At 43.3% G+C, this 13572-nt stretch overlaps 1 protein-coding gene across 6 annotated transcripts in view; it reads left to right on the plus strand.

Moving 5' to 3' along the window:
- The window catches only part of ppargc1a (peroxisome proliferator-activated receptor gamma, coactivator 1 alpha), a 244632-nt gene that overhangs the window by 200439 nt on the left and 30621 nt on the right, over positions 1–13572 (plus strand). For 4 of the 6 annotated variants that reach the window (XM_079371189.1, XM_079371190.1, XM_079371192.1 and 1 more), the window contains exon 2: positions 10344–10523. In XM_079371189.1, coding sequence (XP_079227315.1) covers positions 10344–10523 — 180 coding nt within the window. Of the gene's footprint in view, positions 1–7335; positions 7766–10343; positions 10524–13572 lie in introns of those variants that run through there. The other 2 variants (XM_079371191.1, XM_079371194.1) reach the window with 2 other exon arrangements.

Here is a 13572-nt window from a genome sequence, read left to right on the forward strand (position 1 = left end):
AAAGACATTAAGGAAGTGAGAGTGTCAGCACTGCAAAGGAAGTTTTCGCCAAACAAAACAAAAAAAAAAGCCTTGGAGGACACAGTTGTTCCAGCGTCGTTTGTTGCCGGGCGGAGTGAGTACATCTGGCTAGTGCGTGTCATATTTCCTCATGTACAGATGACATGCCAATTACTTCTTAATTACATGCGTCATCTGGACCAAAGTGCCCAATGCCAGAGCTGATTAATCCTGTTTATTGTGGCGGCGATGACAGTCCCGGTGGAAACAGAGCACCAGAAAAAAAGAAAAAAAAAACACACACACACACACACACACACACAAGGGATTATTTGAGAGACTTGTAGGAGGCTGCAAGGGGATGGAATAGGTAGGGCAAGGGTTGACTGATTGAATGACTGCCTGACTGTTAAGCTTGCTCTTGATTTCCTCTGCTGATGATCTGATAGCCTAAAAATAAGTGATGGAAATCATTTTATTTCCAGGAGCTCAAAATGGCCTGAGGCAAAACATTTGACTAGAAAAAAAAAAGCTTTAGTTTCCAAAAACACTGACGTTGCCTACACATAAGGAAAAAGCCAGCCGTATTGCTCAGCACAATCTGCAATCTGCTTACACACATTTTCATGTTGACGAACTGCTGCCAAGTCATTTGAATATCGTGTCCGGTTAAAATCAAGATTTTACACACATCAAAACCAATTATTTTCTGTCATCTTAGCATCCGCATGTCATTATTTCTCCCCCTTTGAATCTCACTAACAAGAGAGGGATCCAAACGATTTTACTTCCTAAAACTTTATAGTTGGAAGGGGTCAATGAGTTCATTTCGGAAGTGGAAGGATATGTGTTGGTTTGTATGTGTGTGAAAATCTAGACCTGCCTGTAATTGAATGCACAGCACATACAGGTATGAGTCAGATAACCATCGTTAGCGGGAAGATCTCAGATTGTGACCCGAATATGCGGGGAAAAGGGGAAGGTGGTAACCATTAGATTAACACTGAGATAGTAAACATGGTAAGATCGGCAATTGGAGTCCAGCAGGGAACTATTATTATTATTAGTTAATTTAAAAGGGGACAGTGCAATTTCATAAAACGCATGATTACATGTGGTTAAAAAAAAGCTAGAATTAGCCAGAAGGCTAGTTTTCACTGTTTCGGGCATGAAACAAGTCTGAAGCCTTGCGAGGTTGTTTGCTAGCCTCCCATCTGTCTGACCTTTTATAGTCCAACCACTCCTAGTAACTTCCATCTTCCTTCCTCTCCTTCCATATCTGCCTCAAATTCATGCCCCGTCTTTGTCCACATCTTTCTATCACTCCCTCTTGCTTTTGTTACTCTCTGTCACACTCCCTTTCACCATTAGCTCCATCTTCATCCATCTGCTCCTTTTGTCTCCTTGCTCTTCTACACTGGGATGCCTTTGCAAAAAAAAAAAAAAAAAAAGGCTATTGACTGTGACTTCTCTTTCTTTACATCTCTGCTTGCACGCTCCCTTTTTCCTCCATCACTGTGTCCTCCTGTACTACATGCACCTTTTAGGTGGAGATGTGAAGAGTAGTAGAAATGCACCCTGTAAGGGGAAAAAAAGGTGATGATACAATCAGTTTTATTGTGCCGTAAGGATTTTTTCAGGCTTGTGGTTATACACCCCGTATGCAGGCTGTATGAAAGAATTGCATCTCGCATGCATTTTTTTTTTCTCTCTTTCATTCCCCTTTTTTTCCCCTTCTCTTTTCATTGCTCAAAATAATTAGACTGCAGTCTGGACTCAGGGGTGTAACGTTTCTGCTCACATTTCCATGATACAAGAGTTAAAAAAAACAAAAAAAAACTGGCTGTGCTGCTCCAGAAATTTCTACCTGTGTGTCACCCCCCCGCTGCCACCACCCACTCCACCTCTACCCCTCCTCTTTCCCATGATGGTGTTTTAACGTGGAGTTCCACAAGGCACGGTGCACTCCAGCTGACCTAATTCTTCCCTGGCGCTCTTCCAGTGCTAAGAGTACATAAGGACTGCGCTGTCAAGGTATTCAGGCCTGTCTCTCTCTATTATTTGGGAAATCAAGCAACATCTGTTGTGCTGTGGGCCCTCCTCATGACTAGCAGGAGGTTCCTGCAGTTTGCAGAAAGATGCAGTGAAATTCCCCTGTAGCCTGTGATGAGATCTCATTAATGTTTTCACATTTTCAAGCTCATTTTGACTCCTAGGCATGTTCAGTTTTCTAGGCAGGCGAAGCACATTTTTTGTTATGGATACTTAAACATGCAGTTAATGATCTTGTGATCATCGCATTATCAGAAAAGTTAGATTTCTTTAAGACGTGAATATTAGTGTGATTATATTATTGAGTAATGCAGTGCTTTTCTAGGCCATGGCTTTGACTTTTTCACCAAGTTTAAGGTTTATTTGAAGATTCTAAAAGGACCTTACTTGATATTCAACTTGACAGAAAGCACAATTTTCATGTGCCCTTTCAGTAGAAAAGACTCCACTTTGTCTCCCCCACACAAGCGCATCTCATTTCCTTTAGTTACATTGCCATCCATGTGGCATCTGTTGGAATTATACAGCTATTTCAAAGTTTGGGTTTGTAGCATTTTAAGCACAGGGAGTGCGCCAGTCTTGTTTATGCATGTGTGTTTGCAACCCAAAACCCTCATGGTCCATAAATTTTAATATTCCTTGTGAGTGCTATACCCAAGCAAAACACAAAGTGCCTCAGAAGTCCCTGCCCAGAGCGCTAGTTTAGCACAGTTCTCCACTAAGACACATTACACACCAGGCCTGCGCTCACAGCTCGCCCCCTTTCTGCCACCACTTTCCACATGCATCTTGCATGACTCGCTGGTAATTTTAAACAAGCCCTGTAACAGCCCAACAACACACGACTCCGACGAGAGACTCCAACTCACATCGCCATGTGACCGTGATAGTATTCGTCTGGAGTGTGGGTGGGGGGGGGGGGGCAAATCCGCCGCTTTTCCATGCTTTCCTCCTCCAAAACCGACCTGTAGTAGAGGAAGGGGAGGGTGGGAGCGTCCTGTGTGGCACCCCAGGCTCCTTTTTTGTGTTTACCTGCCCCTGCGTGAGACTGATGCTATTTTCAGTCAGCCACGGCTAACTGGCCCTAGCCTCCCCGTGCCATTTGCCTTAATAATGTGGGCCGGATTCTCTGCGGGGAGAGTAGCCGCCATCCTGAGAGTGGCTAAATGACACAGTGGAGTTCATTGATGGAAAGGATTACACGCTCGCATGCGGGGAGGCAAGTCGACAGGTTCTCTGAAGGGCACTACAAAGAGAGGCGATGTCAAAATCTGCACAGGGAGAGAATGTATGTATGTATGTCCTTACTGTATGTCCGTAAGGGTTGACACAATTTGTGTTTATGTTGTTGCACATGGAAGCTGGGAAGATCATGTTAATGTAAGGCTTTGGAGCTCTTGATGAGGCAGTGATGTTAAAAGGTAGAATTGAAAACACAAGTTGTATTCAGAATTGTAGCACTTTATTTATCCTACAAGGAAGCTAAAGTACAACTACAACTGAGGTAATTAAGATTAAGATAATTAAGAAGGTATAAAATTCTGTATGAAAATGTCCTTAGTAGGCTACATTATCAATACAAATAGTTATAATGTATAAATAGGTGCTAAAATACTGTTTTATGTACAAGCGAAGAAGCAGTGCAGAATAATTGCTTAAATAATAATTACGCCACATTAAAAGCCTTATAGATATGCTTCTAATTACATTTCTTGCTGCCAGTTTTATATGACATGACTTCCTATTTTATTGTACAGGGATTGACTCTCATGAAATGTGACCACTTCCTCCCGTCCCCTAATAAGGAGAAGACAATATGACTTGTCAAAGGCAAAAAAATCCCCAAAGCGCCAAAGATCTGAGAGCACATCCAATGACAAGCAGCAAGAACAAAGCGTGAGCTGTCTCCTAACAGTCGGGAACAATAAATGAATAGATGTAGCACTCCGTTCTACCTCTGCCCTCAATTAATTCATATGAATCCAGCCACCATGTATTAAAATGGCCAGATGCTAGGATAGATTCTGTTGGGAGCAATGACATGCAACAAAGTGATATGAATCATTCCCCCCCCCACCCCACCCCAACACACACACACACACACACACACACACACACACACACACACACTGAGCAGCAGCAGCACTCTCTCAGAGGGCCACTGACACAATTTATGGAAAAAGGAAAACAAGACGCGACCGCTTGAGTATGGATGGACTGTCAAAAAAACGACATGGTTTAAAAAAAGGACTGTCTCAGTGTATTAAATTTGAACAAATAACCACAATATCCACGACAGGATCGATACGCGTTTAGCTTCTTTTTTCTTTTCTTTTTTTTAAGGAAACCATTGGGTTACATTTCCAGAAATGCAAATAGGATACCCTTAACCATGAGTCAGGCTATGCTGAATATTCAAACAAAGATAATTATCTGTGGATTAGCCCCGTTTTGGCTTCAAGAGCTGCACTTGTCAGCTGACTTTAATGCAAAATTGTTTCATCATTGACATCCTTTTTTGCTTTCTTCGAACAGCCAGCAGCAAAACCTTCGATTTCAAGTAAGTCTCACTGCAGTTTTCCTGCAATGGGAAGTGGTTTTATTCAGTCTGCATATACAGAAAAGTTGTCACATTGCATTATTTCTGAGTTGTGGATTAACAAACAGTCACTTTTAATTAATTGGGCTTTGAACGGTTCCTCTTGAAGTGTATTGCTGTGCAACGTTTTGCTCCGCAGTTTTCTGAAAGCCTTAGAAGAGAGAGGTTTGAAAGAATTCAGGTCCATCGTATGACACACATGCTATGCATCAATGGGTGTGAACAACTTTTCACACTCCATCCTATAGATTCAGCCCCCTGGAGACGTGATGTCTATAAGAGCGGCTAAATGCAGGGGGCAGTGTGAAATCAAGACCCCAGGTCATTTCTGAGGTGCAGAAAGATTGAAATGGAAGTGGTGTCCAAAATATCTTGCCTGTTTCTCTTTTTTTTTTCTTTTCCTGTGACAATCTTCCACTCCCGAGATCTTCATTAGCAGCTTTCTACATCTGAAACAAAGACGTTTCAAAGATTACCTGTACCTAAAGATATAGACCCCCCCCCCCCCCCTTTTTTTCTCTTTGTTTTTGAAATGATTCCTATATCTACAAATCTCTGCTGCTGCTTACATACATAACCAGCCTCTAGCAAAGAATGTTAGCAGGAAAAAAAAAAGAAAGAATCAAAGGCCATTCAAGAAAGGAAATCATAACATTATATCTATATTTAGCTTCCGTTGTCTTAATTGGCATGAAGAGTACAATCAGATAAGCCTTTTGACTGTGACTCACGCCGCTTCAGGAGAGGGAGAAATAATGTTTACCAGCACAAATCTCCTGCCAAGATTCTCCGTTCTCCTTCTTTTTTTTTTTTTTTTTTTTTTTGGGGGGGGGGGGGGGGGGGGGCTACTCTGTGTTCATTTTGTAGGTATTACTACTTATAAGGAATCTGAGGTGTACCTACATCAGTTGGATACCACATAGAGACCGGGATGTTGATTTAACTACACTTAAATCCCTGTTGTCTAAGTGTTTTTATTTCCTCTGCAGCCACAAAGCCAGCAACCAACGAGCTCCGTTTCACTCCCGTGTCGTCCCTATATTACGGTCTCTGTGGTACTTGGTCCATCTGGGCTCTGTGAGGTCACTGCACACGCCACCTGCTCCGATCAGGTTTCGCTGTGACTTCTGGGTAGCATCTCTGGGCACGCTCCGAGAGGCAGATGTATAGATTTAGTGTTGCAAATGCCCTCAGATACCAATAAGCATCACACGAACACACACATCATGTCTAAAACTGCACACACAGGGCACACGCTGGCATGTGAACACACACAATCTGTGCGATATACACCTCAAGTCCCGGGTTTTTACAGGTTTCCTTGCAATTGTGTGTTTAATGAGACTTGCTGTGTGTGGATCACTAATTTAGAAAGACAATTGCTTCGTGCATGCTCAGCTGGACTTAATCGCTTACAGGACTCAAAATGAAATCGAGGTTAGCATGTTCCATGGAGTGACTTTCTTATTACTGGAATATTTTATAAAAGTTCACTTGGTTATTCCAAAAATGAAAAATAAAGCTGTTGAATTATCTCTTTTTTACAAGAACTCTGACACCTTTTAGATGAATAAAACCATAAGACAATCCCTTTGGGATAATACCTTCTTATCATTTATATGTTAAAATGATGAGTCCCTTAAATATGCATCAGAGAGACTGTAGAGTGAATTCCTCCTACATTAAGCCTGCCAGTTCACCCAACAGAAACTCTACTTTGTTTGAAATGTCCACACAGCTTTTGTTTTTATTTTCCTGCTGTAGTGTTGCCTATACACGTCCTGTTGACACTGTATACATGTTTGATACTGCCACCTGTCCTTTTTATTGCCTCTCAATGGACAAAGAAATACTTTCAAACAGACTGAATTACTGTCTTTGATACTACACTACAGCACGGGCATTTTAGGTTATATGACAGTCCAGAATTATGGAAACTAATTATATTGCTATACGGAAGCATGATTTGATTACACTTAGCCTGAATGCTCTACAACTGCTGTATGTGTGATTGTAAAGCTTAACGTTTAAAACGTTAGAGATATCCACTGTCATCCAGTCTTTATACTCACTTCATGAAAAGAAAGTTTTTTATTCCATTGTTCTTTTCCTGGTAAAACATCACGCTGTTATTGTTCTTTACATTGATGGCATGCTGGCGCGTGCCGGGTAGATACCTTGTGCTTATTGCGCATTCATTCGCTGACATTTTTACCTGATCGGCATCATAAATAACATTTTTCTGTCACTTTTTGAGGAGCTAAGGATGCGACGCAGACTTGCTCGCTCGAGAGCCAAACCGAGGGAGACGGGAACAGATGATTTATGATGACAATGTTGTGATGACGAAGATTGATCCTGAATATTTATCGACTAAACTATGTGTTCCTGACGATTGATCTCTCATTTCTTTAGTTTAGTGATTAAACAACTCATTTGCTCCACACATGTGTGATCGCTCGCGTCCAAGCTGCAAACATAAGACGCCGAATCATTTATTTAAAGCTGTGTCTTTAACGTTTCGCAACAACGCAAAACATCACTTGCGTCTGATATCTTTGGAACACCAACATTATTCTTAAAAGATTTCTTTTGCGAATACAGGTTCTGAATCGATGTCAAGACCGGTCTGCGTGCTCTTTCAGACACGAGTGTCTCAATCAGTCAACATTCTGTTTTTTCCGCTCACTTTTTTTCCCTATACATACAGCTTACTGTATAAAGATCGAAAGCTCATGATATTGTTTTCAGATAGACATTTTTTGCAGTGCACAGAGAGGCTTTTACTATGTGCGCAGCCAGACCCCGCCTGCTCCCCGCGCGTCACTGGCGAGTAGTGTGGACGCGGAGTCACTCCCCTGCCTACTTTTAATAGCTTTGTCATGTGATGGAAAGCAGTTGTAAGACAGGTGCCCTCGGTTCATTCTCGGCGAGGGGCAGCAGTTGCCTGTGTGAGAGCGAGTGGGAAGCGTGTGTGGATTTCTTTTTTTACTTGATTTCTTTCTCCTTTTTTCTTTTTTTTTCTTTTTTTTTTGTAATTTTCCGGGGCCGTCATTCAGTGGCTGGATGGCGTGGGACAGGTGTAACCAGGACTCGGTGTGGAGAGAATTAGAGGTGAGCGCATGCAAAATTAAAAAAAAAAAAAAAAAAATCCGACTTGTTTCATCTTTCTAGCCCTCTGGAGTTTCTTTTTTTTCTTCATCCTGGAACGATGGACAACGCTGACAATCCGAAGCAGTGATTTGCACATATACTCTTCTCTCTGGTGCTGCTGCTGCTGCTGGCGGTGCATGCCGGTGTAGTGCGCGTCTGGACACAGTTTGAGGATGCGGGGAAATAGCCTACAAGACGGAAATGTGTATAACAAGTGGAGGAAATGTGCGGAATCTCCTTTTTCTTCTCAGTTAAAGAAGTAGTGCTTGTATTGCTTTCCACGTAGGATCTCTGTGCAGTCGGATACCGGACTGCACGCGCTCCGGGAAGCTTTTCATGCTGAAATGACCGAAATGTCTCAAAGTCAGGTATTTCGCTGACGCATGAAATCCACCGACGATAACAATCCCTTTGATGTGCTTCGTACGGATAGGGCTTGTTATTTTTCAGGAGCAAAGGTTGTTCACACAGAGGGACCGGTAATCTGGCATTGCGCAGGCAGGAGCATCATAATAGTAACGTTGCTGGGCACGTCTGTGTGCCAACAGCCTGGCCAGATGAGCTTAGCACCGGCTGGCTGGAGAGCAAAACCCTCCAGACTTCATCTGTCTGTATTCTGTATTTCTGTCTTCAGTGCATGTCTTTCATCTTAAGGGAAATACGCCTTATTTTTCTTAATAAGTCGTTTTATTTGTATTTCTTACAGTTTAGATTAAAGTGCACTCATAGCCTTTATGAAGGCATATCAAAGGGATACTTATTCGTCTCCTCTTTCCTTATTTACCGACTCTGTCCAGCTTGTCATGCACATTAGGTCTACCTGGCTGCGCACAGGAGCCCAGTGATGTTTGAGAAACGTTTCCACACGATGTGGTTGCAGCCTGCCTGCACAATTATGACGATAAAGGCTTTGTGATACGACTCTATCAAGAACATAGATGTCAAGATGTGTTATTTCGGCCAGATTTAAAGATTTCTTATCATTTGAGGCGCGTATTCACACTTTTATGACACATTCTGTCACTTCAACCAGGTAGTCTTCAAGAGGGAGTCGTTGTCACCGTTTCTGACAATCCAACATAGGCGACGTGTTTTCTTGATGCTTCTTTTCGAAAAATTCCATGATACATGTTGACTCAGTACCACGTTGTAATTCAATAAGAGAACTGTCATGCAGGATCTGTCTGATAATCCTCCCCTTGTAGCAAGTGCTTTTTATGTGCGTCGCGTGCGTAAATCACCGGAGTGCTTTTGTGCGCACTGATTGTCTGTCTGGCGGCGCTATTTCATCAGTTAATCAAGAAGTCCATACAATAATTGAGCGTTCGACTTCCAGCTTGAATATTCCAACATCTTAACAACACTATTTCATTTCGTGCCGTGTCAGATCTGATCACCAAAGGGGGGAGTCTAAGGTGCAGTGAATTCGTCCCCATCCCAACATCACGGATGTGTCTCCGTGTATTCGTGTTGGTGCGAAACCTACGACATATGAACTGTGACTCCGGTGTCTGGGCTTCCCCCCCCTCCCCTCCCCTCTTGCCTGGTACAGCATCCGTCTCTCTTCTTTGCCCTGAGCCGAACCCGACTCTCATCCCTCCTAGCTCTGCGGGCCAAATACCTCCCGGCTGCGCCACGAGAATATCTATAATATGCATCTGTCTTTAGGCCATCCTGTAGCGATCACACAGCGGCCGACGTGTTGTCAACAACATTAGGAGCGTGCAGCACCCACGAAGCTGTTTTCTTAAGCTTAGATTGCATGCACGTGAAATCAGAGTGCAGACATGGAGTCTGGTGTGTTTTGTCTTTAAATATCTCAAAGTTTGCGTTTCGCACAGAGGAAAGTCTGCCGACTGTTGGTTATCTGCCTCAGGGGTTGCTTACTAAATTTAGCCATATCCCCTATAAAGATGGTGATGATTATAGGTGGCCAAAACAAATTATTGCTTCTGAAGATGGTTTAGGTAATTGCAAAATCAGCTTTTGAAACCTCTTGCCCCCTCCTTTTAAAACACATTTTTTTAATGACCAAATCTCGACTGACTTGCAATCCATTGCTGCTCACTTGCAGCCAGAGCTGAGCTGCTGATTTGTGGTGGTGAGGAAGCAGGAGCAGCTGCCACATACAGTACACATTGTCTAGATTACATAAAAGTGGCTGGTGAATAACAGAGTGTCAACAGGCATCAGTTAGTGGCATAGAGGCCATAGCCAATCGCAGAGCTCGGGGAGGGATGGGGAGAGGACAGGGTGTTCTGCAGGTTGGACAGAGACAGGATGAATACAGGGTAAAGGTAGACATCACATTGTAGAGGAAGACACATTTAAAAGAATGCATTTGGAGTGTGAGATTTAAGTTCCCTTTAACATTAGTTATCCTCTCTTTTATCATCATGTGTTTATTTTTTGGGACTCGTTTTCACACAATTTCTGACTCCTGTCCAGATTTCCTCCATTGTTTTCACACTTGGCACAAAGTAATCAGAGTCTAATTTGCATATGAAAGAGATGTAATTTTTGTCTGTTTTCTTTCCAGTGTGCTGCCTTGGTTGGTGAAGACCAGCCCCTCTGTCCAGACCTCCCTGAACTTGACCTCTCAGAGCTGGATGTCAGTGACTTAGACGCAGACAGCTTCCTGGGTGGCCTCAAATGGTACAGCGACCAATCAGAGATCATTTCCACTCAGTATGGCAACGAGGCGTCCAATCTTTTTGAGGTAAGAAAGAACCTTTGTTTCATTTTCGTCGTCTTGAACGGTCATTTCCTTTTTCTTTATCGCGTGTGCCTTGTTATAGTGGTCTTTTGGAACATCTTTGCATCCAAAGTTATGTCTTCATCCACTCTACCCGGGGGTCACGGTGGAGGTTGGAATAATACAACACACTATCTAGACACCTGAACGTCAGCCAAACAAAATGTACGACAGTCACCGGTTTACAAACACGCTTTTACATTGATCCGAAGTACAAAAAGGAGAGATAACGTGATAAGCCCAGGAGGACCTTTGTCCCCTTGTTTGGATCCTGGCCGCCACGGTAGGCTCCCTTATCAAAACTTTGAGCGTTTATTCCTACGCAGAGTAAGTGATGCGGCACAGATCTGACAGAACCGTCCGGTAGTGAACTCACACAGCAGCTGTATTGCAAAACACATCTCAAAGGTTAAAGTGTAAAACTTTAATCTTTGCCCCCGCCCCCCTTCGTTCTCTAACCTCTCTTTCCATGTCTTTTCTGTTCTCACCCGGTGACAAACGAAGTCCACAGAGGGTGATGATCTGGCCGGGGCCATAAAGCCATCGGTCTTGGGACTGAGTTCCAGTCCCCAGTTCATTATAAGCCTTTATCAGTGCCAGAGATAGACAAGAAAGACTGAGATTGGATGCTTTAGCCTTGCCTCAGGAGGAAAAACCCTGTCTGAGAAGCCGTGTGTGTGTGCGCGCGTTTGTGTGGACGGCCCTGTCATGTAGTCACGTTTTTCAGGGCCTGTGTCGTGTGTATGCATGTGTGTGTGCTTTTTTTCACTGGTCTTGCAGGCAACAGTTGATAAGAGACTAAATTCTTTCCACGTTTAACCTCTTCCCCACCACCGCCACCTTTTTTCAGAATCTCTTTATACGCTTACGTTCTACCTCTGTGGACCACCCCAATACATACACACACACATACACACACACACACACACACACACACACAGACACACATGCACACCCGGAAAGGATGGGGGGGGGGGTTTAAGTACTAGCTGGTGTGACCGTGTCTCCTCTGTCGTCTGAGAGTGATATGGCTTGCAGCCACAGAGCGGCTCTAGGGATGGATAAAAATACCGATGAGAGAGTATGCAAGTGCTCATGTGAGTGTGTGATGGGGGAAAAAAAACAATGGAATTTAGCACCAACCCTGATGAGGGAAGGTGCTCTGAGGAAAACTCTGTGTGCGACTTCCTATATGGTAGGAATCTTGTTTTTGGGGTACTTGCAAGGGCAAATGCTTCTGGAAAACAGCGCACGTGTCTGCATCCATAACATTTCTATACATTGCAGATCATGTGAGATGTTTTCACATACTCCAAAAGCAGCTTTAATGCTATGCTAAAGAGACGGGAAGAGGCTTCTAATCAAGCTGTGAAAACTGGGTGTTTCAAAGCAAATAAAAGAAAATGCATTCCCCTGACCAAGGGTTTTTTTTTTCTTTCCTTCTTTGGAAAGTTCCAAGTCACCATATGAAGTACTCAGTTCATCATACAGCAGGACCCGGCTAATCCTACTTAATCTGACAGAGGAAAGTTTGCCGCTCGGCAAGGATCAGAAAGCTGGGGCTGCAGCTGTAGTTCCTACAACCCCCCTCTGATTGGCCTCTAACAGGGCAGAGAAGCCTCCAATCCAATGTGCATAGATTATAGAACATGTTCATTAATGTTAACCCTACATCTTGACAATGTGTCCTTTGTTGTCTTTAAAATCAGCTGTGTGTTTGAGGAAGAACGGGTTTTTTTCGAAGCAGCCTTGAGTTACATGTGTAACAGCTGTGTGCAGCTGTCACACGAGGGGCCCCATCTTTTAAAAGTCCCCATCAAACAGCGCGCTGTCTGGAAGTTTGAACCGGCTTTCGTTAGTTCAAGTAAGTCAACTGTTGAAATGATTTGCAGCTTAGAGAGAAAAGCAAACACCTCCTGTTTTTCATGCACTGGGGCTTTTATTGAGGCTGCAGGTCTATGTGACAGACAGTAGCAAATGAGTAAACAGACTTTGACATGGTTGTACAGTTTAAGTCATAGCTGTCACACCAGAGAAAGTCTTATTTGACAATTAAGGGGGCAATGGAGTTTGTTTACACTCTGTATAAGCAGTGTCAAGTGTTCGTGTGAGTCCGTTTCTGTTCGCTGGATTCTGTCTCTGAATGTGTGTGCTGTTCCGAGAGCAACATGCAGTCCGAGATCACAAGCTGTCCCCTGGCTGGAATTCTGCTCCATTCCCTGCCACTGTCCCAACTGTCCCTGACTCGAAATGTGGAGAATGATACACCACAAACCCTGCCCACTTGAACCACACAACACACACACAACAGCGATGTCCCCTGGCACTGGGTGTTTGACACCTCTTCAAAAACGGGCCGACCGTGAAAGTCCACAGTCTATTTTAGGCCGCAGTTGTTAAGGGGTGGTTACTCCAATAAGGTCCCGATGTACTGCCAAAGATAACAGCAGAGAAGTGTGACCGATGTCTTTTTAACTGCAGGACTCCACTTAGCTTTCATGTTCAGCCTTTAAACTGTTTGACTGATGGAAATGTGTCTTGTTGGTTTCAGATTCCAGCGTTGACATCGCCCATTGGCGGTTGCAGTGTGATGCGGCATTGTCATATTACGTGTGTGCAAAGGGAGACACATATCATAGAAGTTGTAGGTTTGGTAAGTCTAGGTGATAGAGGAATATTTGCACTGGGTTAACCAAGAATTCAAACATTCAACCGCCTTTCAAATTGTCAATATTATTCTGTTACAACTTGAATGAACATTGATTTTATTGGAGTTTTCCTTTCAGCATAAATTAATCCATAATTTTGAAGTAGAGTTGAAGTGAGATTGAATTAAAATTGTATCAAGATAAGATATTGAGCAACCGGTTGACTCCGGGTCAAGTAAGCATGCAACAGTTGTCTGCTTTTGTTCTTCATCAAATAATAAGAAGAACGTCTTCTTGTGATTCTGGTTGTGAAATGGAAAATCAAAGGGGCGAGTGTTTGTGCAAGGCACTGTATGTGGACGGGA

The sequence above is a fragment of the Symphodus melops genome (genome assembly GCF_947650265.1).
Source record: "Symphodus melops genome assembly, chromosome: 20".
In the NCBI taxonomy this organism is placed as follows: domain Eukaryota; kingdom Metazoa; phylum Chordata; class Actinopteri; order Labriformes; family Labridae; genus Symphodus; species Symphodus melops.